This window comes from Gekko japonicus, unplaced genomic scaffold (genome assembly GCF_001447785.1).
Source record: "Gekko japonicus isolate JY-2015 unplaced genomic scaffold, Gekko_japonicus_V1.1 scaffold3934, whole genome shotgun sequence".
Lineage (NCBI taxonomy): Eukaryota > Metazoa > Chordata > Lepidosauria > Squamata > Gekkonidae > Gekko > Gekko japonicus.
The window spans coordinates 9,644-32,171 of record NW_015160950.1 but is presented as its reverse complement, the minus strand read 5'-3'; the positions used below and the strand labels follow the sequence as shown (position 1 = coordinate 32,171).

At 50.9% G+C, this 22,528-nt stretch overlaps 1 protein-coding gene across 1 annotated transcript in view; it reads left to right on the top strand.

Moving 5' to 3' along the window:
• LOC107122231 (sodium/potassium-transporting ATPase subunit alpha-3-like) overlaps window positions 1-22,528 on the top strand; it is a gene marked incomplete at its 3' end in the record, with an annotated part of 39,888 nt that overhangs the window by 10,370 nt on the left and 6,990 nt on the right. Inside the window, 8 exon segments of the mRNA XM_015425267.1 lie at window positions 1,894-2,097; window positions 2,230-2,343; window positions 6,663-6,797; window positions 8,530-8,647; window positions 9,919-10,187; window positions 13,653-13,851; window positions 14,428-14,537; window positions 15,262-15,396. Coding sequence (XP_015280753.1) covers window positions 1,894-2,097; window positions 2,230-2,343; window positions 6,663-6,797; window positions 8,530-8,647; window positions 9,919-10,187; window positions 13,653-13,851; window positions 14,428-14,537; window positions 15,262-15,396 — 1,284 coding nt within the window.

Genomic DNA, 22,528 nt, shown 5'->3' with positions numbered 1-22,528 from the left:
TGTGTGAGACAGGATGATGGACTAGGTGGAGTACTGGTCTGATCCAGCAGGGCTCTTCTTATGTTCTTATGAAGGCCTTGGCCTCTATGCCCTGTTGTTGGTTATCCAGAGGAACTGGTTGGCCACTGTGTGAGACAGGATGCTGGACTAGGTGGACCCCTGGTCTGATCCAGCAGGGTTCTTCTGATGTTCTTCTTCTTTTTTTTTAAACCCCTGAAGACAGGATAGCTTTATTGATTTTTTGTTACACCCTACAAACTATAAAGAACAGAAAAGGGGAGGGAATAGCACCCCAGGATTAAAGAAAGTAAATTTACCCACACTATGACTAAAAGCCCAAGAAAGGAGATCATTAGCAGTTAGTATCCAGTTATTTTTTCAAAACAAACATTTTGTTTAAAGTCAATGAGTTAGAGAGTTAGTCAGTTCGTATTAGCAATTCAGGTCAGTTCAAGTGCGTTCTCATGAATTGTCCAGCCCTTGAAGCTTGACAGACGACTATAGAATCATCGACAGGGAGCTTGAACCTCTGAAGCAGGATTTGACCAATGAGTTTGGGGAACCCATTTATACAGGATGAGGATCAAAAGACAAGAGATGGGCAGTCTGGACCAGCATTACCAGGGACACGTCTGTATGTCCCTTGGGTCATACTTGGAAAGAGAGTGGTCATAAATGTTCTCTGTAGCCCTCACCTGGATAGCCCAGGCAGATCTCGGAAGCTAAGCAGGGTCGACTCCGGGAAGCACTTGGATGGGAGACCTCCTTGGAATACCAGCAGTCGGGAGGTGGGGGCAGGCTTTATTCAGCCGCATCTCTGAATATCCTCCAGGCCCCCAGGAGGGGTCAGTCACCAGAGGTCATTGTGGCTTCCAGGTGCACACACACTCACATTGCATGCACACATAACACACATATGGAAAATGCAAAAGAATAAAATAAATGTTTCCTATCAACAAGCAAGTTAGTTCAGGGAAGCTAACTAGCAGAATCCTAAGGTAGGGTTGCCAGGCTCCAGGTGCTGGCTGGAGACCTCCCAGAATGACAACTGATCTCCAGGCAACAGAGACCGGTTCTGTTATATCGTGGCAAGTGGTGAATTTGGTGACGTCCCCTTATTGAAGTAGTGAGTAATTTTCCCCTGGTCCCTTCGGATCTACCTACAAAATCTCCAGGCATTTCCCAACCCCCAAACTGGAAACCCTTTTCTAAGCGGATGCCATGTTCTCTCTGCCATCTCTTGGCGACATTCGGAAGGATTTATGCAGGGCTTTTTTTGTAGAAAAAGCCCAGCACGAACTCATTAGCATAACAGGCCACACCCAGCAGCAGAAACTCATTAGCATATTAGGCCACACCCTGATGACACAGCTCATTAGCATATTAGGCCGCACCCCTATGTCACCAGAAGTGTTGTCATCCAGCCACACCCACCTTTTGCTTCTTATTCTGTTTACCTTGTTTGTTGTCAAAACCCAGGGCCTTTTTTTGGAGCAGGAACTCCTTTGCATGTTAGGCCACACACACCTAATGTAGCCAATCCTAATGAGTTTCTGCTGTTGGTTGTGGCCTATTATGCTAATGAGTTCCTGCTGGGCGTGGCCAACTCGGGAGCCAGCCAGAACTCCGTTCCTGTGCGTTCCTGCCCAAAAATAGCCCTGGTTATGTATCAGGTTCTGCAATGGCTCGGCTTGGAAAGCCCCACGGTGCATTTCCTGTTGTGGGACTCAAGTGGTCTTTGTGCACCTTTCGGGTACAGGAAGGGGTGAGAATTAGGTTACGGAGAGGAATCGTTGGAGGGAGCGAAGGGACAAAAGTGCGGGCGGGGAGGACGCCGGCTGACAGGTGGCTCCATTGTGGGCTGGTGAGAGTTTCTCTGTTTTCCCCCATCAGGGTCTGACCCACAGCAAAGCCCAAGAGATCCTGGCCCGCGATGGTCCCAACGCACTGACCCCACCACCTACCACTCCCGAATGGGTGAAGTTTTGCCGCCAGCTCTTTGGAGGCTTCTCCATTCTCTTGTGGATCGGGGCCATCCTCTGCTTCTTGGCCTACGGCATCCAAGCGGGGACCGAGGACGACCCAGCCGGGGACAACGTGAGTGCTGGGAGGGAGCCCTTCCGTAGAGCGTTAGGGGTGCCGGGGGGAGGAGGGAGGAGAGGGAAACGAGGGGATGCCGTGGAGTTCCCGAGATTCCAGCTTCCTGTATCCGTTCCCGCCCTCTCACAGCTGTACCTAGGTATCGTCTTGGCCGCTGTGGTGATCATCACTGGCTGTTTCTCCTACTACCAAGAAGCCAAGAGCTCTAAGATCATGGAGTCCTTCAAGAACATGGTGCCACAGGTATGGACCGTGGATAGGGGGAGTACCGGTAGGGTTGCTAGAGGAGTGCGGTGGGCAGAACTCCGTTTCACTAGTTAGACCAGCAGTGTTCTATCTGGTACCCAATAAGAGGGCCTGAAAAGGCAGTAGGTTCAAAATTCTGCCTGGCAGGTCATGATCTTACCAGGTGGCGCCAGGCTTCATGTATAAACGGCCAGGCTGCTCCTCCAGTGCCTTTCGATTCTAGTCTGGCTCCTCTCCCAGTACCTTTGGATTATAATCTGGCTTCTCTCCCAGTGCCTCCAGATTCTAGTGTTGCTCCACCCCTAATGCATCCGGATTCTAGTGTGACTCCACCCCTAATGTCTCTGGATTCTAGTGTGACTCCACCCCTAATGCCTCCAGATTCTGTTGTGGCTGCACCCCAAATGCCTCCGGATTCTAGTGTGGCTCCACCCCTACTGCATCCAGATTCTAGTGTGGCTCCACCCCTAATGCCTCCAGATTCTGTTGTGGCTGCACCCCAAATGCCTCCAGATTCTAGTGTGGCTCCACCCCTACTGCATCCAGATTCTAGTGTGGCTCCACCCCTAATGCCTCCAGATTCTGTTGTGGCTCCACCCCTAATGCCTCCGGATTCTAGTGTGGCTCCACCCCCAATGGCTCTGGATTCTAGTTTGGCTCCACCCCTACTGCATCCAGATTCTAGTGTGGCTCCACCCCTAATGCCTCCGGATTCTGTTGTGGCTCCACCCCTAATGCCTCCGGATTCTAGTGTGGCTCCACCCCCAATGCCTCCGGATTCTAGTTTGGCTGCACCCCTAATGCCTTCAGTTTCTAGCGTGGCTCCACCCCTAATACATCCGGATTTTAGTGTGGCTCCACCCCTAATGCCTCTGGATTCTAGTATGGCTCTACCCCAATGCCTCTGGATTCTAGTGTGGCTTCACCCCCAATGCCTCCGGATTCTAGTGTGGCTCCACCCCCAATGCCTCTGGATTGTAGTTTGGCCCCACCCCCAATGCCTTCACATTCTAGTGTGGCTCCACCCCTAAATGCCACTGGATTCTATCGTGGCTCCACCCCCTAATGCCTCCAGATTCGAGTGTAGCTCCACCCCAAATACCTCCAGATTCTAGTGTGGCTCCACCCCTAGTGGCTCCAGATTCTCATCTGGCTCCTCCCCTTGCACCCCTCCCCAAATTCCATTTTGGCTCCACCCCTGATGAACCCAGGTCGTCCGTTGCTCTGTCTTGGATTGCTAAATTCTGATCAGGCGTGAGAGGAGAGCAGCCCAGAACCTCCAATGGTCCCTCAGCATATTTCTTGTTCTCAGCCTGGGTGTCCGAAGAGACCAACGTGGCACTGTGTATTGTAATTTGTGAACTGTGTCCAGGGTTGCCAAGTCTCACCTTACCTGCAGCAGGGGGCTCCTGGCTCCTCATCAGGACTTTTCCGGCGCACGGATGTCACCAGGAGGGGCGTCACCATGCTAGGGGCATTGCGTGGTAACGCTCTAGCATTCGGGGCAGAAACTCTATGGTAATCATAGAGTCCGTCCCAAATGCTAAAGTGTCGCCATGCAGTGCCACCAGCGTGATGATGTCACTACCGGTGACATCATTGCATCAGTGCTATCCCTGTGGGATGGTGCTGTTCGGGGGCGGGGCTTCCCCTGGATCGGGGCCCCTGAAATCAGAGGATCTCCTGGCCCAACTGGGGGGGATGGCAACCCTAACTGTGGCAGACCCTGGTTGAGAACCAGTGTGGTGTAGTCAGGGGCCATTTTGTAGAAAAAGAGGTGGAGGAGCTCATTAGCATAACTCATTAGCATAACTCATTTGCATGTGACACACCCCCTGACATCACCGGACGTGTGTCAGAAGGCAACACCCACCGCTCAGGCTCCACTGGACTGTTTTGGATTGCCAGCTATTGGGGGGAGGGGGGAACGTGCCGATCTGCCCTCTCAGAGGAGGGAGAGCTTGTACCTGAAGGCGGGCCGGGGGGGGGGGCTCTGCAACTTACCTGGCTGCTTCTTGCTCCTCGTGGCCCGACTGAGGGCTGCTGGGAGCAGGGGGCGGGGCTTGTTGCGTGTGCCTGCCCCCTGAGCTATTTACTGCCGGAGCGCCGCTCCTGTCCGCTCCCGCAGGAAATGACCCTTGGGTGTAGTAGTTAGAGGGCCAGACTAGTATCTGGGAGGTGCGGGTTCAAATCCCCACTCATGCTGTGGGAGCTCGCAGGGTGACCTTGGGCCAGTCATACCCTCTGAGCCGAACCTATCTTGCAGGCAGGGTACAATGGAGGAGAGGAGACTGCTGTAAGCCCCTTCGGGTTTCCACTGGGGAGAAAAATTGGGTAGAACTGAATTAAATAAATAGTACCATTGACTGCAGCCGGCTAGTTTGTCTTGTTCCTGCACTATCTAATAAACCTATGAGCTGATTTCACTACATCATGCATCGGACCCAGTATATTATAGTTAGCTTTCATAATTTATGTTCTGAGGAGATTGGGTTTTTTTAGGCAGAAGCGGTACCAAATATGGCTGTAATTTTAGGTAATTTGTCTCTTAGTTTGGTCACAGCGTTCCGTGCGCCTTGGTGTTTAGTCATGCCGGCCACATGACCACGGAAACGTCTTCGGACAGCGCTGGCTCTTCGGCTTGGAAACGGAGATGAGCACCGCAACCCTGGAGTCGGGCTCGACTGGCTTTCGAGCAAGGGAACCTTTACCTTTACGTTTACCATTGACTATTGATCAGTTATTGAAAGGTGGGCTGGCGGTGTGTGGGACAAAGAAAACCGACAGAGCAGAGTTCCTCGACATTTTGGGGCCTGCAGGCACCATTGGAATTCTGACACGGCGTGGTGGGCCCAGCCCCGGTATGGCTGCCGCAAAATGGCTGCGGCCAGCTGACTTTCACTTACACGGCGAAGATCCTTGTGCTGTGGTGGCAGCAGCGGCCAAAGCAATGTTTTTTTAAAAATCTGCACCGCCGATCAAATCTCCAGTGGCCAATCGGAAGCCCCACCCGGCCCGGCCCACTTTCTAAAAATGCGTGTGGAAATCAGGGGATAAACCAAAGCGGCATGGTGCCAGGACTGAGGTAAAAAACCCGTGCCGAAAAGCCCTCTGTTTTTGTGCCAAAAACAACAGAGGAACATACATAGTAAAGGTAAAGGTTCCCTTGCTCGAAAGCCAATCAAATCCGAACTCTAGGGTTGCGGTGCTCATCTCCATTTCAAAACCGAAGAGCCAGCGCTGTCCGAAGACGTTTCCGTGGTCATGTGGCTGGCATGACTAAACACCAAGGCACACGGAACGCTGTTTCCTTCCCACCGAAGTGGTCCCTATTTATCTACTTGCAATTTCTTGCTTTCGAACTGCTAGGTTGGCAGGTGACATACATACAGTTTCCCAAAACATGCCGGGAAAATAAAAACCAAAATAAAAGTCGAGGGGGGTTTGGGAGTGGGCGTTGTTAGAGGGCGAATTCACCCACTGTCTGGGAGTACATCCTTTTCCTCTCGTGCCTCTGGAGCTTTGAAGGAACTGAATTGTAATTGTAATTCGGAAGCCTTTCCAACCGCCTCTGGTACGACATTCGTGATACAGGAAAACACGGATGCCTGCAGGTCCTGAGCGATGGTAGAAGTTCAACAAAGTCTAAGACTCTCTAGTGGACAGTGTTTCTTTTAGATGTGGGTTAAAAATCCTAGCTGCTATATAAATAGATGGCATTTGGTACCTCTCTATTTCGGGATTCCCGCACTTGCAAGATGGGAACAGAAATAAACAGTCTCGAAAGGATCGATTTTTAAGGAAGGATGAATTGATAAATTGAGGATTGCCGGTTGGTGCAGTAACGTCTGAGGCCTTTGCGTGTCGAAAGTGTGACACAAACAACAACAGAAGCGACAACTCAGTGGCTTTTGTCCCTCCCGGAGACAGTACGCTAGGGCAATGCATTTTAGGGTACTGATAGCTGACAGTCCCCAGAATTTGTATATACTGCCCTGATCTTGCTAATCCTCTTGATAGAGGCCAGCTTGGTGTAGTGGTTAGGAGCGTGGACTCTAATCTGGGAGAACTGGGTTTGATTCCCCACTCCTCCACATGCAGCTGCTGGTGTGACCTTGGGTCAGTCACAAGTTCTCTCAGAGCTGTTCTCTCAAGGACAGTTCTCGCGCGAGCTCTCTCAGCCCCGCCTACCTCACAGGATGTGTGTTGTGGGGAGGGGGAGGGGAAGGAGATTGTCAGCCGCTCTGAGACTCCTTTGGGTAGCGAAGGAGGGGTCATAAATCCAATCTCCTCTTCTTCTCCTCCTCCTCCCCTAGCAAGCCCTGGTCATCCGGGAAGGTGAGAAGATGCAACTCAACGCCGAAGATGTGGTGGTTGGAGACTTGGTGGAAGTGAAAGGTGGAGACAGAGTCCCAGCCGATCTGAGGATCATCTCGGCCCATGGATGCAAGGTGAGGCCCTTGAGTATGCATTCCCCTCCCCAAAAGAATTTCCTGAAGCATGGGACACCTGGTGAGTGGCGCTGTGAGGCTTGCAAAGGCTTCTCTCCCTTCCTTAACCAAACCTAGTGGAGAGAAGAGCTCTCGCTACCAGCTTCGGAGACAGAACATTCACAATTTGTCGGGCATCAAGCGAGACGATTCAAATTAGCACCACAATGGCTGCGTCAGACATTCCTTCGCACAATGTTCTGTTCTGAAGATATTTCTGTCTCTTCTTTATTAGGAAGGAGGAGCTGAGTGGGGCTTGCATTTTAATGTACAAGAAACAGATATTTGTTTTTAATTGCACAATATACCAGGAAGTTCTCGAGCCAGTTTGGTGTCGTGGTTAAGAGCGCGGACTCTAATCTGGGAGGACTGGGTTTGATTCCCCACTCCTCCACATGCAGTTGCTGATGTGACCTCAGGTCAGTCACAAGTTCTTTCAGAGCTGTTCTTTCAAGAGCAGTCCTCGAAGGAGCTCTCCCAGCCCCACCCACCTCACAGGCAATGCTCCCTCTAAACTGTGGAATCTTGTGAGCAAAAATTCTCCTTTGTGAGCTACTGGCATTAAAGTTGTGAACGAGGGATTTGGCTGCTGCATAAATTAGTCTGCTCCGGAGCCATCCTTCCTGAGCTAAGACAAAAATGTGTGAGCCAGAGGCTAAAGAACTGTGAGCTAGCTCACACTAACTCAGCTTAGAGGGAACATTGCTCACAGGGTGTCTGTTGTGGGGAGGAGAAGGGGAAGGAGATTGTAAACCGCTCTGAGACTCTAAGTGAAGGGCAGAGTATAAATCCAGTCTCCTCCTCGTCCTCCTCCTTCTTTTAACATGTCAACTGACTCTATTTTAGAGCCCTGAATTCAAATTTCTTTTTTATTCCTTTATTCAGATATTCATATACTGCTGATCCCTGTAGAAATGTTAAATTCGAAGGCAGAGGCCAGAGATCCCTTGGATTTCCTAGTATTTGCATGCAGACTTTGAGAATTTGAAAATTTGAAACATGAATTCCGCATCAAAGTTCAAAATGAGGCCACTTGAATGTGAAGCTCTCGACAAGCCATTTTTCACTACATGTGTGGTTCTCTGTCTGCCCAGGTGGATAACGGCAACCAGGGCTGGATCCTTTTCAGTGGCGGCCCCTACCTGGTGGAACGAGCTCCCGGAGGAGATCAGGGCCCTGCGGGATCTTATGCAGTTCCGCAGGGCCTGCAAGACGGAGCTCTTCCGCCAGGCTTTACATAGGGGCCGCCGCTGCCACCATCACCAACGGTGGCAATACTATCGGGTCGCGGGATCGCCCTGGGAATGCCCAGCCACATGTGATATTAACAACGTGGATTGGTATGAATGACCAACTGGACAGTGAGACCCCAATGGGGCTGGTTTGAAGATAACCACTCAAGACCATCTTGACTGAAAGCACTTTATTATTGTTATTAATGTTCTACTGTGATTATTGTTGTAATTGTAATTGTGATTTTAGTGTTTTATTGGGTTTTATATATGGGCTCGCGCCCCTTGTAAGCCGCCCTGAGCCCGCTTGCGGGGAGGGCGGGGTAAAAATGCTTAAAATGAATGAATGAATGAATGAATGAATGAATGAATTCTGCATCCAAGTTCAAAATGAGGCCGCTTGAATGTGAAGCTCTCGACAAGCCATTTTTCACTACATGTGTGGTTCTCTGTCTGCCCAGGTGGATAACTCCTCCTTGACTGGTGAATCAGAGCCCCAGACGCGATCACCCGACTGCACCCACGACAACCCCTTGGAAACCAGGAATATCACCTTCTTTTCAACCAACTGTGTAGAAGGTATGACCAAAACCTAAAAGGGAGATGAGGGGGGTATAGATTGATGGGAACTGTCTAGGTGGTGTCTAGGAAAGTCTACCAGGGTGCTGGTGGAAGAACAATATCAATATATCTAATTTCCAACCCGGCCAAATCTGAGGATACTTAAATCCAGGGATTGGAGCCCTGAACGGACAAGACAGGTCTTAGAAACATAGAATCAGAGTTGGAAGGGACCTCCAGGGTCATCTACAATCCACAATGCAGGAAATTTGCAAATACTTCCCCCTCCACACACACCCAGTGACCACGCCCAGGATATGACAAAAAACCCTCCAGGATCGCCGCCCAAAATGGCTTGTAGAAAAATTGCTTCCTGACCCCAAAGTGGCGATCAGCATTTCCCTGGGCGTGTAACAAAGGGCCACCAGAAAGGTCCTACAAACCTGAAAGATGCCTCAAGTTTGCAAAAAAACCCTGAACTCTAACCCCTCCCCCCAAACATTGGTGAGAAGGAAGCAGGCAAAGGGAAGAGGCTATGGAGGCTTGCAGAGAGGTGAGAAGAAATAGTGGAGGAGGGGACAATGTGACGTCTGCGCAGGTCCCCGCAGGTTCCTGCTTGTATTAGGTCCAATTCCTTGGGGGCGATCTGCATTACAGACCTACATGAGATAATAGCCATTCTCTTTCCTGGGAAAGGTAGATATTTCTAGCAGATGCTTCTCGTTCTTCCTGAACTACAGTTCTCAGGATTCTTTGGGAGAGGTCAGGATCAATGTTCCCTCTAATCCCCCCCCCCCACTGGGCGGAAGAGTTCACGTCCTGAGCAGAACAGAACTGCCGTAAACTTAAAATGGGCAATGGGCAGTGCAAGACCCTGCGCCGATCCAGACTACTGCTGAGTGGGGCTTCCTGTGTTAATGAGCGGCCGCTCACTCGCACAGCGTAAAGGGAACACTGTCCATGATACTATGTGTAGTAAATGAGCATGAAACCAACATAAGAGAGTCAGTGGGGTATAGCGGTTAGGGTGTGGGACTAGGATCTGGGAGACCCAGGTTCGAATCCCCACTTATGCGATGGAAGCTCGCTGGGTGACCTTGGGTCGGTCACAGTCTCTCAGCCGAACCTACCTCACAGGTTTGTGGTGAGGATAAAATGGAACAGAGGAGAGTGATGTAAGCCGCTTCGGGCCCCTACTGGGGAGAAAGGCGGGGTAGAAGCGGATTAAATAAATGAATGAAAGGTTGCAGTGCAGAGATGCCTACAAAGCGGCCCTTTCGTCCTCCCAGGCACGGCACGCGGCGTTGTCATCGCCACCGGCGATCGCACAGTGATGGGCCGAATTGCCACCCTGGCCTCGGGCCTGGAGGTTGGCAAGACCCCCATCGCCGTCGAGATCGAACACTTCATCCAGCTCATCACTGGCGTGGCTGTCTTTTTGGGGGTCTCCTTCTTCGTCCTCTCCCTGATCCTGGGCTACAGCTGGCTGGAAGCCGTCATCTTCCTCATCGGCATCATTGTGGCCAACGTCCCCGAAGGGCTTCTGGCTACCGTCACCGTAAGTACTGCAGACCAGTGTTCCCTCTAAGCTGAGTTAGTGTGAGCTAACTCACAGTTTTTTAGCCTCCGGCTCACACATTTTTGTTTTGGCTCAGGAAGGAGGGCTCCAGAGCAAACTAATGTATGCAGGAGCCAAAGTGTTAGCTCACAACTTTAGTGCCAGTAGCTCACAAAGTAGAATTTTTGCTCACAAGACTCCACAGCTTAGAGGGAACATTGCTGCAGACTGTAGGAGCGCTTGCGGAATGGGTACTCTGGTCGCATGTCCACAGACGTGGAGGTGAGAGGATCTAAGAACCTAAGAAGAGCCCGGCTGGATCAGACCAGTTGTAGCAAAATCCTGAGCTGGATTCGAGTCCTGTAACCAACGTTCCCTTTAAGCTGTGGAGTCTTGTGAGCAAAAATTCTACTTTGTGAGCTACTGCCATTAAAGTTGTGAGCAAGCAATTTGGCTACTGCATAAATTAGTTTGCTCTGGAGCCCTCCTTCCTGAGCTAAGACAAAAATGTGTGAGCCAGAGGCTAAAAAACTGTGAGCTAGCTCACACTAACTCAGCTTAGAGGGAACACTGCCTGTAACCCCTTAGAGGGTTTCAAGGTATAAGCTTTTTAGACTCAAGCTCACTTTGTGACGCAGAGGCAGGCGGTGGCAAACCACCTCTGAAATGTCTCTGGCCTTAAAAACCAATCTAGCTCGCCACCTAGTGGTGCATCACGTTAAAAGAGCCAGAACGTATGGTTGCCAGACAATCTTAGGCTCTCCTGGCTATACTACACACGATGCCATACAATAATTAATTGATACTCTCAAAAGTTTATACTCTGAAAATCTTTCGGGGGGTATTTTTGTATTTGTGTGTGTGCCTGCCTGTGCCTGGAAGTCATGGCGACCTCTGGCGACTCCTACTGGGGCATAGAGCAGGGGTGTCAAACATGCGGCCCGGGGGCTGGATCAGGCCCACGAGGGTTTCTGTCAGGGCCGCAGTGGAACTGGCTGCCCTCTGCTTCTTCTTCCAGTTCTGCTGCTGCTGCTGCATCATTGTAGGTCTGCAGCTTACAGATACACACCTGAACAGCATACTCAAGATTGCAACAGCACAGACATTTTGATGCAATATGATTTAATAATTCAGAGCAAGGGGTGTCAGTTATCAGACACTGTTCAATAAACAAAATATTGCAAGGGTGCTCATGTTTTAAGCATGTTTTTATTTTAAGTTAAAAAAAACCCCTTTGCGTTTGTGTCCTTTATAAAGTATATATCTCTGCTACCTGGCATTACATTTTATGACACACGTGGCCTGGCCCAACAAGGTCTCATTTATGTCAGATCCGGCCCTCATAACAAATGAGTTCGACACCCCTGGCATAGAGGATGGTCAGAGATGTGGCTTGATACCCTGCCTCTGGCCTCCTGGCCCTGGTATTCTCTTAGGGCTGCCAATTGGGGGCGGGTGGCGGGTAAACCCCCGCTTTGGAGGCCTGTTTTCCGCCGCCGCGGAATCGGGCCCCGGGGGGAACTCCGCCCCCCGAAGCGCAGCATGGCTGCATCACCAGAGGTGACGCAACCATATTGATCACGTTGGGGGCATGGCCCCGATCGTCGGAGGGAAAACTCTATGGTTTTCCCTCCGACGATCGGGGCCACACGCTCAATGTGATCAACATCGCGCGTCACTTCCGGTGACGTGCTGGCGACGCGCGCGCACGATGAGGGACGGCTTTCAGAGCGTGGCGAGGCTCTCCCGCTGGTGAGTAAAATTCACTTGGCAACCCTATATTCTCTGGGGGTCCCCCATCCTAATACTCGCCCGTGTCGGCCCTGCTTAGCTTCTGAGATCTGATGAAATCGGGCTTGCCTGGGCTATCCAGGACAGGGCTATTTTGAAAATCTTGTTGGCTACTGAACTCGAATTCTAGCTCTTGTGCCGAAGACCAACATGGCTACCCTCCAGTATTCCCTCTAAGCTGAGTTAGTGTGAACTAGCTCACAGTTCTTTAGCCTCCGGCTCACATATTTTTGTCTCAGCTCGGAAGGATGGCCCCAGAGCAAACTGATTTATGCAGTAGCCAAATGGCTTGCTCACAACTTTCACGCCAGCAGCTCCCAAAGTAGAATTTTTGCTCACAAGGCTCCACGGCTTAGAGGAAACGTTGCCTCTGTAGCAAAATCCTGAACTCAAGGTGCATAATAGGTTTAAAGTTCTTTATTTAAGTGCCTAAGTGCTTTTCAGTCAACCGACGTCTTGACGCAGGGTATCTGGGTAAAGGGTTGCCTATGCACTTTCCCATATAAGTATCAGGACTAGAGACAACCAGGGTTTTTATTTTTCCTGGAAGCTGGAGATTTAGGGAAAGGGCCTGGAATATCCCTGAGGGCCCCAGGTTCTGATACTGAATGCATGAAGCTGCCTTCTATTGAATCAGGCCCTTGGCCCATCAAGGTCTGTAGTTTACTCAGACTGGCAGCGGCTCTCCCGGGGCTCCGGCGGGGGTCTTTCCCATGGTCTCAGGCAGAGGTCTTCACCATCACCTACTCCCTGGCCCTTTTAACTGGAGATGCTGAGGATTGAACCTACAACCTTCTGCATGCCAAGCAGAGGCTCTGCCACTGAGCTTCAGCCCCACTTCATGGCTCTCCAGGGTCTCAGGCAGAGGCCTTTCCCATCCCCTCCTGCCTGGTCCTTTCAATTGGAGATGCTGGGGATTGAACCTGGGACCTTCTGCATGCCAAGCTAGGGTTGCCAAACCCCCCTGGTTTGCCAGGGGTCCCCCAATTTGGGGGGGGGTTTCTACCCGCCGCTGGCCAGATGGTCGGCGGGGGAAGCCCCACCCCCAACACCCACAGCCACCCATCTCTCTCCCTTTAAGGGTGTGCAGCCCGTGTTTCATCCCAGCTTGCAGGGAAAAGCCAGCTTCGTTCTTAAAAGGGAAACGCATCTTCTCCTAAAGGGGAAACGCCGGCTGTCGGCTACTCTAAGTGCAGGGAACTGCTGTTTCTGGAGATCCGGCGCACGGCCGGGTTGGGGGAGGGTGGCAGACGACCCCAACGTGACGTCATCACGTTGGGAATGCCCCACCCCTTCCAGGAAGGCCCCCAAAGTCCCCCGCTGGGGGTGGAAGATGGACTTGGCAACCCTATGCCAAGCAGAGGTTCTTCCACTGAGCTACAGCCCCACTTCATGGCTCTCCAGGGTCTCAGGCAGAGGTCTTTCCCATCACCTCCTGCCTGGTCCTTTCAACTGGAGATGCCGGGGATCGAACCTGGGACCTTCTGCATGCCAAGCAGATGCTCTTCCACTGAGCTACAGCCCCTGCCCTCTGTGGCTGACCATCCAAAGAACAGAAGGTTATGGAGAATTGTCCAGCTTTGTAAGTCCTGTCTGCCTTTGCAAATCTGATGTGTCCCAATTTGGAGGCTTTCTCGCACTCTGCCATCCCACTGTCTCCCTCCCTCCTATCAGGTGTGTCTGACCCTGACCGCCAAGCGCATGGCACGCAAGAACTGCTTGGTGAAGAACTTGGAAGCCGTGGAGACCCTGGGCTCCACCTCCACCATCTGCTCGGACAAGACGGGGACCCTGACCCAGAACCGCATGACCGTCGCCCACATGTGGTTTGACAACCAGATCCATGAAGCCGATACCACCGAAGACCAGTCTGGTGAGGGCTGTGGGGGGGAGGGATAGGTAGACTTCACATCTGTCTGGGATGGTGGGAAGGTGTTTCTTCTAGGGGAATAGGAGCACCTCTTTCACCTTTGGGATCATCTAGGTTCTTTAGAGAGCCAGTTTGGTGTAGTGATTAAGAGTGCAGACTCTAATCTGGGAGAACTGGGTTTGAATCCCCACTTCTCCACATGCAGCTGCAGGTGTGACCTTGGGTCAGTCACAAGTTCTTCCAGAGCTGTTCTCTCACGGGCAGTTCTTGGGAGAGCTCTCTCAGTCTTTTGTGGGGAGGGGAAGGGGAAAGGAGTTTGCAAGCCACTCTGAGACTCCGAGTGTAGGGCAGGGTATAAATCCAATCCCCTCCTCCTCCTCGCAGCCCCGTAGCTAGGGAATTCTTTGGGAGGGGGCCTTGGGGGGGCCCGCCACCACCTCGTGTGCTTCCTCTTCCTCCTCCTCTTCTTCTTCATCTTCTTCTTCCCCCCTCCTGGGCATCCACACCCCACTCTCTTCCTCCACCCTTAGAGTTTCACCCTGCGACTTTTTTAAAATCTCCCCTTTCTCTTTCCTGTAGGCACGGCCTTTGATAAGAGCTCTGCTACCTGGGTGGCCCTGTCCAAAATTGCAGGTCTTTGCAACCGTGCAGTGTTCAAAGGGGGTCAGGAAAATATTCCCATCCTCAAGGTGAGAGCAGAATACCCAGACCTCCATGAGAAAGAATGCTGAGAGCTGGGGGGGGGGAAGTGGGATGCAGAAGAAAGGGATCGGCTTTGGGGTGTTCTTTGCAGGGGAATGGAGGGAGCAGGGGTCATTTTGTAGAAAAAGAGGTGCAGGAGCTCATTAGCATAACTCATTAGCATAACTCGTTTGCATATGCCACACCCCCTGGCATCACTGGAAGTGTGTCAGAAGGCAACACCCACCGCTCAGGCTCCACTGGACTGTTTTGGATTGCTAGCTATTGAGGGGGGGGGGACGTGCAGATCTGTCCTCGCAGAGGAGGGAGAGTTTGTACCTGAATAAAACTTAGTCTTAAAGCTGCCACTGGACTGTTTTGGACCAGGGGGGGGGGGGGGGCTCTGCAACTTCCCTGATTGCTTCTTGCTCCTTGTGGCCCAACTGAGGGCTGTTGGGAGCAGGGGGCGGGGCTTGCTGCATGAGCCACACCCCCTGGGCTCCTTACTGCCGGTGCTCCGCTCCTGTGCTCTCCCGCAGGAAATGACCCCTGGGCGTAAGGCAACCTGCTTCAATTTCTTGCATCTTCTTTCCAAGCAAATAATAATATGGAGGTTGGCAGCTTGGGGATGGGGAGGCTGGAAAGTTCTCACGTCTTACAGCCAAGCCAAAGGATGTGGGATCCTGTCCAAAGCCGATCTTTAAAATGCGCCTCCTCCTCCTCTTCCCACAGCGTGACGTAGCGGGAGATGCTTCCGAGTCGGCCCTTCTGAAGTGCATCGAGCTCTCGTCCGGATCCGTCAAACTCATGCGGGAGAAGAACAAGAAAGTGGCTGAGATCCCCTTCAACTCCACCAACAAATACCAGGTATGGACTCTCAGCAGGGGTGCCAACCTCCAGGTGGCGGCTGGAGATCTCCCGCTATTGCGACTGATTTCCGGCTGACAGAGACCAGTTCAACTGGAGAAAATCCCTGCTTTGGAGGGTGGGCTCTATGAAATCTCTCCCCTCCCCAAACCTCATCCTCCTCAGGGCCCACGCACCCCCCAAATCTCCAGGTAGTTCCCAACCTGGAGCTGGCAACCCTAATTCTCAGGCTGTTGGGCCAGCCCTCAAAAGGTAGTTAAGAGTCCTGCCGGATCAGACCTGTGGTCCATTTCATCCGGCATCCTGTCTCTCACAGTAACCCGCCAATTGTCCAAGAGGGCCAGCAAGAAGGGCATAGAGGCCAAGGTCTTCCCCTAATGTTGCCTCCTGTCACTGGGATTGAGAGGTTGGCTGCCTCTGAAGATGAAGGTTCCCTTTAGTCACCATGGCTGATAGCTGCTGGTAGACCTCCATGAATCTGTCTAATCCCATTTTGAAGGCACCTGCAGCCATCACCATATCCTCTGGCCGCAAGCTCCACGTGTCAATCACTTGCTGAGTAAAGTACTTCCCCCCCTCCATCTTACATCTATTACCTCATTGGATGCTAGGGTTGCCAGGTCTGGGTTGGAAGATAGCTGGAGACTTTGGGGGTGGAGCCAGGAGAGGGCGGGGTTTGGGGAGGGGAGGGGCCTCAGCATGGTCCAATGCCATGGAGACCACCCTCCAGAGCGGCCATTTTCTCCAGGGGAGCTGATCTCTGTCAGCAGGAGATCATTTGTAAAAGCGGGAGATCCCCAGGCCCCATGTGGAAGCTGGCAATGTTATTGGATGCCCTCGAGTTCTACTGTTTGGGGAGACAGAGGAAAAAGTTTTCTCTATCCACTCTGTGTGCCTTGTGTGTAATTCTGCAAATTCTCTTCACGTTCACATATATCCCCCATGTCCAGAATCTTCCTTCATGTAAGTTTCTCCTTTACTCAAAATGGCTGCCATACGTTCCCTTCAGCGTCCTTGAAGGCCCATTCTCTAGGACGTTCTTCTCTGAGAGGGCCGTGGCCACGTGTGACCCATTCGTATGGTGACTGGTGTGCTCAGGCAGTATCTAGAAACCTCTACAACCTTTTCTCTAACAGGCCTTAATATTTTCTTCACATTCACCTGTAAATAACACTACAACATTATCTCCCTCTCTTCCAGAATCTTTCTTCATATAACATTTCTCTTCATTCAAAATGGCTGCCATTTCCCCTTCAGCTCCCTTGAAGGCCTGTTCTCTAGAACTTTCTTCTCTGAGAGGGCCGTGGCCACATGTGACCCATTTGTATGGCGACTGATGTGCTCAGGCCGTAACTAGAAACCTCTGCAATCTTCTCTAACAGGCCTTAATATTCTCTTCACATTCACCTATAAATAACACTACAGCATTATCTCCTTCACTTCCAGAATCTTCCTTCATATACCTTTCTCTTCACTCAACAATGGCCACCGTATGTTCTCTTCAGCTCCCTTGAAGGCCCATTCTCTGGAACATTTTTCCCTGTGAGAGGGCTGTGGCCACATGACCCATTTGTACGGCAACTGACGTGCTCAGGCCATATAAGAACATAAGAACATAAGAGACGCCAATGTTGGATCAGGCCAAAGGCCCGTTCTCTAGAACTTTCTTCTCTGAGAGGGCTGTGGCCACATGTGACCCATTTGTATGTATCTTCTCTTTAACAGCCGCGCTCCCACTGTTGACCCCCCCCCAAGCACCAAGAAGACAGAGCATCATTTGCCCCAGAGCCTCTATCTATACCTTGTGGCTAACAGCCGCTGATGGACCTCTGCTCCATATGCTTATCTAATTCCCTTTTGAAGCGGTCCATACTTGTAGCCACCACCACTTCCTGTGGCAGTGAATTCCATGTGTTAATCACTCTTTGGGTGGAAAGAGAAACCTCTGTGAGGGGGACATTCAGCCTTTTGCCGTCAATAAACTGGCTGCATCAAGGATCTGGGTGAGGAATATAATTTGGGTTCCACCGCCTCATTGCCAGGGTCCTGTCAGGTCTCCTTTCCCAGTTGAGTCATCCCTCATTGTTGCAGTAACAGCTATTCTGGCCGTTACTCCATTATTCTATAGGAGGAACCACCTAGGGTTGCCAAGTCGGGTGTTTTCCCTCAGATGACTGTGGCCCCTTGGATGACCGTGGCCCCACCCCCAGCGTGCCCGGCGTGCTCATGTCACTTCCGGGCGACGCGCACGTCGGGGTGGGGCTCCCCCCGGGGCCCGATCTGCCGCTGGCGGGGAATGGGCCTCTGGGGCAGGGGTTTCCCCGCCCCCCGGGGGGACTTGGCAAGCCTAGAACCCCCTTAGCCCGTTTCTGATTCTAAATTGCGTAAAATCAACACACGGAGGAGGGGAATTGGGATCACAGCGGCAGGCCCCGCACTGACCCTCCAGGCGCCTGATTGCTCGTCAGGGCACATGGTCTGCGTGAGGATGTCTATCTTGCATGTGCGTAGGCACAGAGTGGCAATCGATGCATGACTCTGAGGGGTGGGGCCCGCTGGCACACTCCTTCTCCCCGCCACCCACCCTGCCATGCATTGATTCCACACATTTTTCAGAAGTCGGAAAGAGCTCTCGTTTCAAGCCTCTTTCTGCAGGGATACGGAGACTGCTCTTCGTTATAACCCCAGAGCTTCATGGATTGATACTTTTGCATCACGATGTTCCCCTAAGGAACTCTGAGTGGATTTCGTGGCGCTACCAAGCAGGCCAAGACCTCCATAAAGTCACTGTGTCTGCCAGAGCCCTCAGCCTAGGGTTGCCAACCTCCAGGTGGGGCCTGGAGATCTCCTGCTATTACAATTTATATCCAGATGATCAAGATCAGTTCTCCTGGATAAAATGGCTGCTTTGGAGCGTGGACTCCATGGCATTATACCTTGCTGAGGTCCCTCCCCTCCCTAAACCCCACCGTCCCCAGGTGCTGGGTAGTGTTTCTTAGAATGACTGTTGGAGTGTTTCTTGTTAGGAGCAGAGGTCATTTCGGGGGGGGGGGGACCAGGGGGGACGAAGTTCCCTAACGCAGTTCCCCCGGGTGAGGTGCAGGGGGCGGGGCACACGATGAAGCCCCGCCCCCCGCTTCTGGCCGCCCCACTTCTGGCCCTCATTCAGCCAGGAGGAGGCAGGAGAAGAGGGAGGGTAAGTTGCTTCCTCCCCGCCTCTCCCCACCCCTGCCTGCCGGGGGCCAGGGAGGGCCTTGGCGGGGCTTCCTCGCACTTCCGCCGGCCTTGCAGGTCCACCGCCGGGCCCCTGATGTCAGGGGGTGTGGCATATGCTAATGAGTTATGCTAATGAGTTCCCCTAGCTCTTTTTCTACGAAATGACCCCTGGTTAGGAGGTTTGATGTTTGAAAAAGACGCTTCGAAATGAATATCAACTCCAGGGGAGTTCGTCCATCAGTGTACCACACCATTGGAGTCAAGCATCTGTAAAAAATAATATTATGGACTATATGAACAAATATTTTGTACTTGCTTCTATATTATAAGCTATATATGCACAACCTCCAGTTGGGGCCTGGAGATCTCCTGGAATTACAACTGAGCAGACATCAGTTGTAATTCCAGGAGAAAATGGCCACTTTGGAGGGTGGACTCTGACATTATGCCCGGCTGAGATCTCTGCCAGTTTGGTGTAGTGGTTTGGTGTAGTTGTTAAGTGCGTGGACTCTAATCTGGGAGAACCGGGTTTGATTCCCCACTCCTCCACTTGCACCTTGGGCAAGCCATAGTTCTGATAAGAGCTGTTCTTGAAAAAAGAGTAGTTTCTGTTAAGAGCTCTCTCAGCCCCACCTGCCTCACAGGGTGTCTGTTGTGGGGAGGGGAAGGGAAAGGAGATCATAAGCCGCTCTGAGACACCTTTGGGTAGTGAAGGGCGGGGTATAAATCCTATCTCCTCCTCCTCTTCTTCTTCTTCTGCCAACTCTGCCCTCCCCAGGCAGGCTCCACCCCCACCCCCCAAATCTAGAGATATTTCCCAAGCAGGAGTTGGCAACTCCGGTTGTCCTCGCATCCAGTGGTGGTGAATCCCACATGTCTTCGTTATGCGTCGTGTGAGAAAGGATCTTCCTTTAGGCCTGTCTGAACTTACCGCGAATAGAATGTAATATAGAACAGGTCTCCCTTACGTTGCATCCTGTCATTTTGAAATCACCCCCTTCTTTCTTTCTTTTCTTTTTTTAAAAAAGTGACCTGACTTCCTATCTCCTCCTTCCTTTCCGCTCCGCTGGCGGTAGAACAGGAACTCCCTCCCTGCCCCAAGACGGGAAAGGCCCAGGGCCGGCCCTCCTGGAAACCTTTGTCGTAGGGGGGGGATCCCCGCCTGGTATGGCTCTGAACTTTGCTGTTCCCATGGCGAGGACAACGTGATCCCAATACAGTTCCCCGTTCCTGGATTCTCAGGCCTGTCAACCTTAATCCCATCCCTGTTGACGACAGCTGGGGAGGATTAGACAGGATTCCTGATGGGCAGCAGTCTGGAATGATCGGCCTTGATGGACAGTGCCAGAAAGGGGGCAAGGGGGAGGCTCTATCTGCAGGCCAAAAGCAGTGCTGCTCTGAAGGGCGCTGAGCATTGCCTCCCCGCCCCCGGTCAATGTTGATGTGACGCTGGCAGTGTTTCAACTGAGTCCGGATTTCCTAGTCCTGTCGACAGCCCATAAATTGTCATGCTATCCAGATTTTAAAATGGCCGCTTAAAACCGAAGCCCTTCGATCGGCGGCTTCCTCACGCGATAAAGAGGAGAAACGGGGGGAGCTCAGTGTACCTCAGACACACAGATGGCGTTTCCCTCCCCCTTTCCGAGGGACATCTTTCCATACGCGTTTATAGTTTAAAAAATCTAGCTGTTGAAAGAAAGAAAGGCAATTAGTTTGCGTGTATTTTTATAATTTAGACTGGAAATGGCCAGTTAGCTGCATGCTGGACTGGCCCTGTGGGCAATTCTCCCTGACCTCGGGTGGCCAGACCCCGTATTAATGAGGGGTAAAAATGTGGCTCATGTTTTCATGGGTACAGAAAAGAAGCATGTCAGAGACTCAGGGTGTCTTTTGTATAAATTACTTGCAGCTGCTGGCGTGACCTTGGGTCAGTCACAAGTAATGTTCCCTCTAAGCTGAGTTAGTGTGAGCTAGCTCACAGTTTTTTAGCCTCCGGCTCACACATTTTTGTCTTCGCTCAGAAAGGATGGCTCCGGAGCAAACTCCGGAGTAGCCATGATTACATGGTTGAAAGATATAGGAGAGAAGTTAGAAGAAGATCAGTGGTCCAAAATTTGGAAATCTCTTAAGTACATGAGAGCAATCTCGTATAAAGAACATGTCTATAAAATGTTCCACAGGTGGTACTGGGCCCCGGATAAAATAGCCAAATGTTATCCAGGTTATTCCAACCAGTGTTGGAAATGTAAAACTAATGTAGGGACCTTTTATCACATGTGGTGAAGATGTTCCAAAATTCAAGGATATTGGAAAATGGTGCGAAATATAATTCAAGAAATTCTGGGGGAAATTTTAGCATTAAAACCGGAAATATATTTGTTAAATGTTATTCCGAAGGGATATAGTATGCAAGAAACGTATGTATTGTCTTATATAATTACCGTGGCGCATTTATTACTGGCAAAACATTGGAAATCTAATATAATACCATCTAGAGAAGGTTTAATACTTAAAATACTTGATTTAGCACAAATGGATGATTTAAGTCTGAGATTACAGAACAAGAATGAAAAGGTAGATACCAAAAGGTGGATAATGGTATATGAATGGATAGAACAGCTGACAAATGTATGAGACTCTATGCACTATGTAAAAGTATCAAGTGGAATGTACTATTTTTATAAAATGAAAATAAAGACAGATTTATTTTTTTGAAAAAATCCATTTTGATGCTGAATCCCAGTTTGCGGTGAAATGTAAAACTGTCAGAAGGAAGTCATCTTAGCTATTTGCAGGGATACAGTAAAAATAATGTAAGAGATGCCCAGAAACATACACCATAACCATATATATTTTTTTGCCCTGATCTGAACAGGCCAGGCTAGCCCAATCTTGTCAGATCTCGGAAGCTAAGCAGGGTCAACCTTTGCTAGTATTTGGAAGGGTGACCTCCAAGGAATACCAGGGCCGTGCCGCGGAGGCAGGCAAATGGCAAACCACCTCTGAAACATCTCTTGCCTTTAAAAAACCCATGTTTTTTAAACACTAAAACAGCTACTACTTTGGCTGCCAGACAATCTTAGGATCTCCTGGCTATTCTACACACAATGCCATATGGTAATAATAATTATTACCATATTTTTACTTACTATTTCATTTATATCCTGCCTTTCCCCCTAATGGGGACCCAAAGCTCTTTACATCACTCTCCTCTCTCCCATTTTATCCTCACAACAACACCAACCCTGTGAGGTAGGTTAGGCTGAGAGAGCGTAACTGACCCAAGGTCACCCAGCAAGCTTCCATGGCAGTGCAAGAATTCAAACCTAGGGCTCCCAGATCCTATCTTGACCCTCTAACCATTACACGACAGTGGCTCTAACTAGCTTTAGCATTCAACTAGATGCGATGGGGGAATCCACCCACAGACGCCAAAGGCAAAGGTGTGGATTTCCAGTTTTCTAATGAAAACAGAATGTGCAGGTGAGGGGAACGAAACCCTGTGCCCACATTTGAGTTCTCTGTTGTTGTTTTGCTGGGCTGGAAGAAAACAGCAAAATCAACTAAGTACAGTGAAGTTGGGCAGGGTAAGGGGGGAAATTAAGCTCCCGTCACCCACGTTCTCATTAAACAATAGACTGCCACCTAGATTTGAACAGGTTGGCACAATCTTGAATCCCTCTGCCGCGTCTAATTTTGTCACTGGTATAGTAACCTTTCATTATTGTGAGCTGCTTGGTTTGTAACTGGAAGGTGGTAAAGACTTTACCTGAAGGCGGGGGGGGGCTGGTGTAGTGGTTAGGAGCACGGACTCTAATCTGGGAGAACGTCATTTGATTCCCCACGCCACGTGCAGCCAGCTGGGTGACCTTGGGTCAGTTACAAGTTCTCTCAGAGCTGTTCTCTCAAGAGCAGT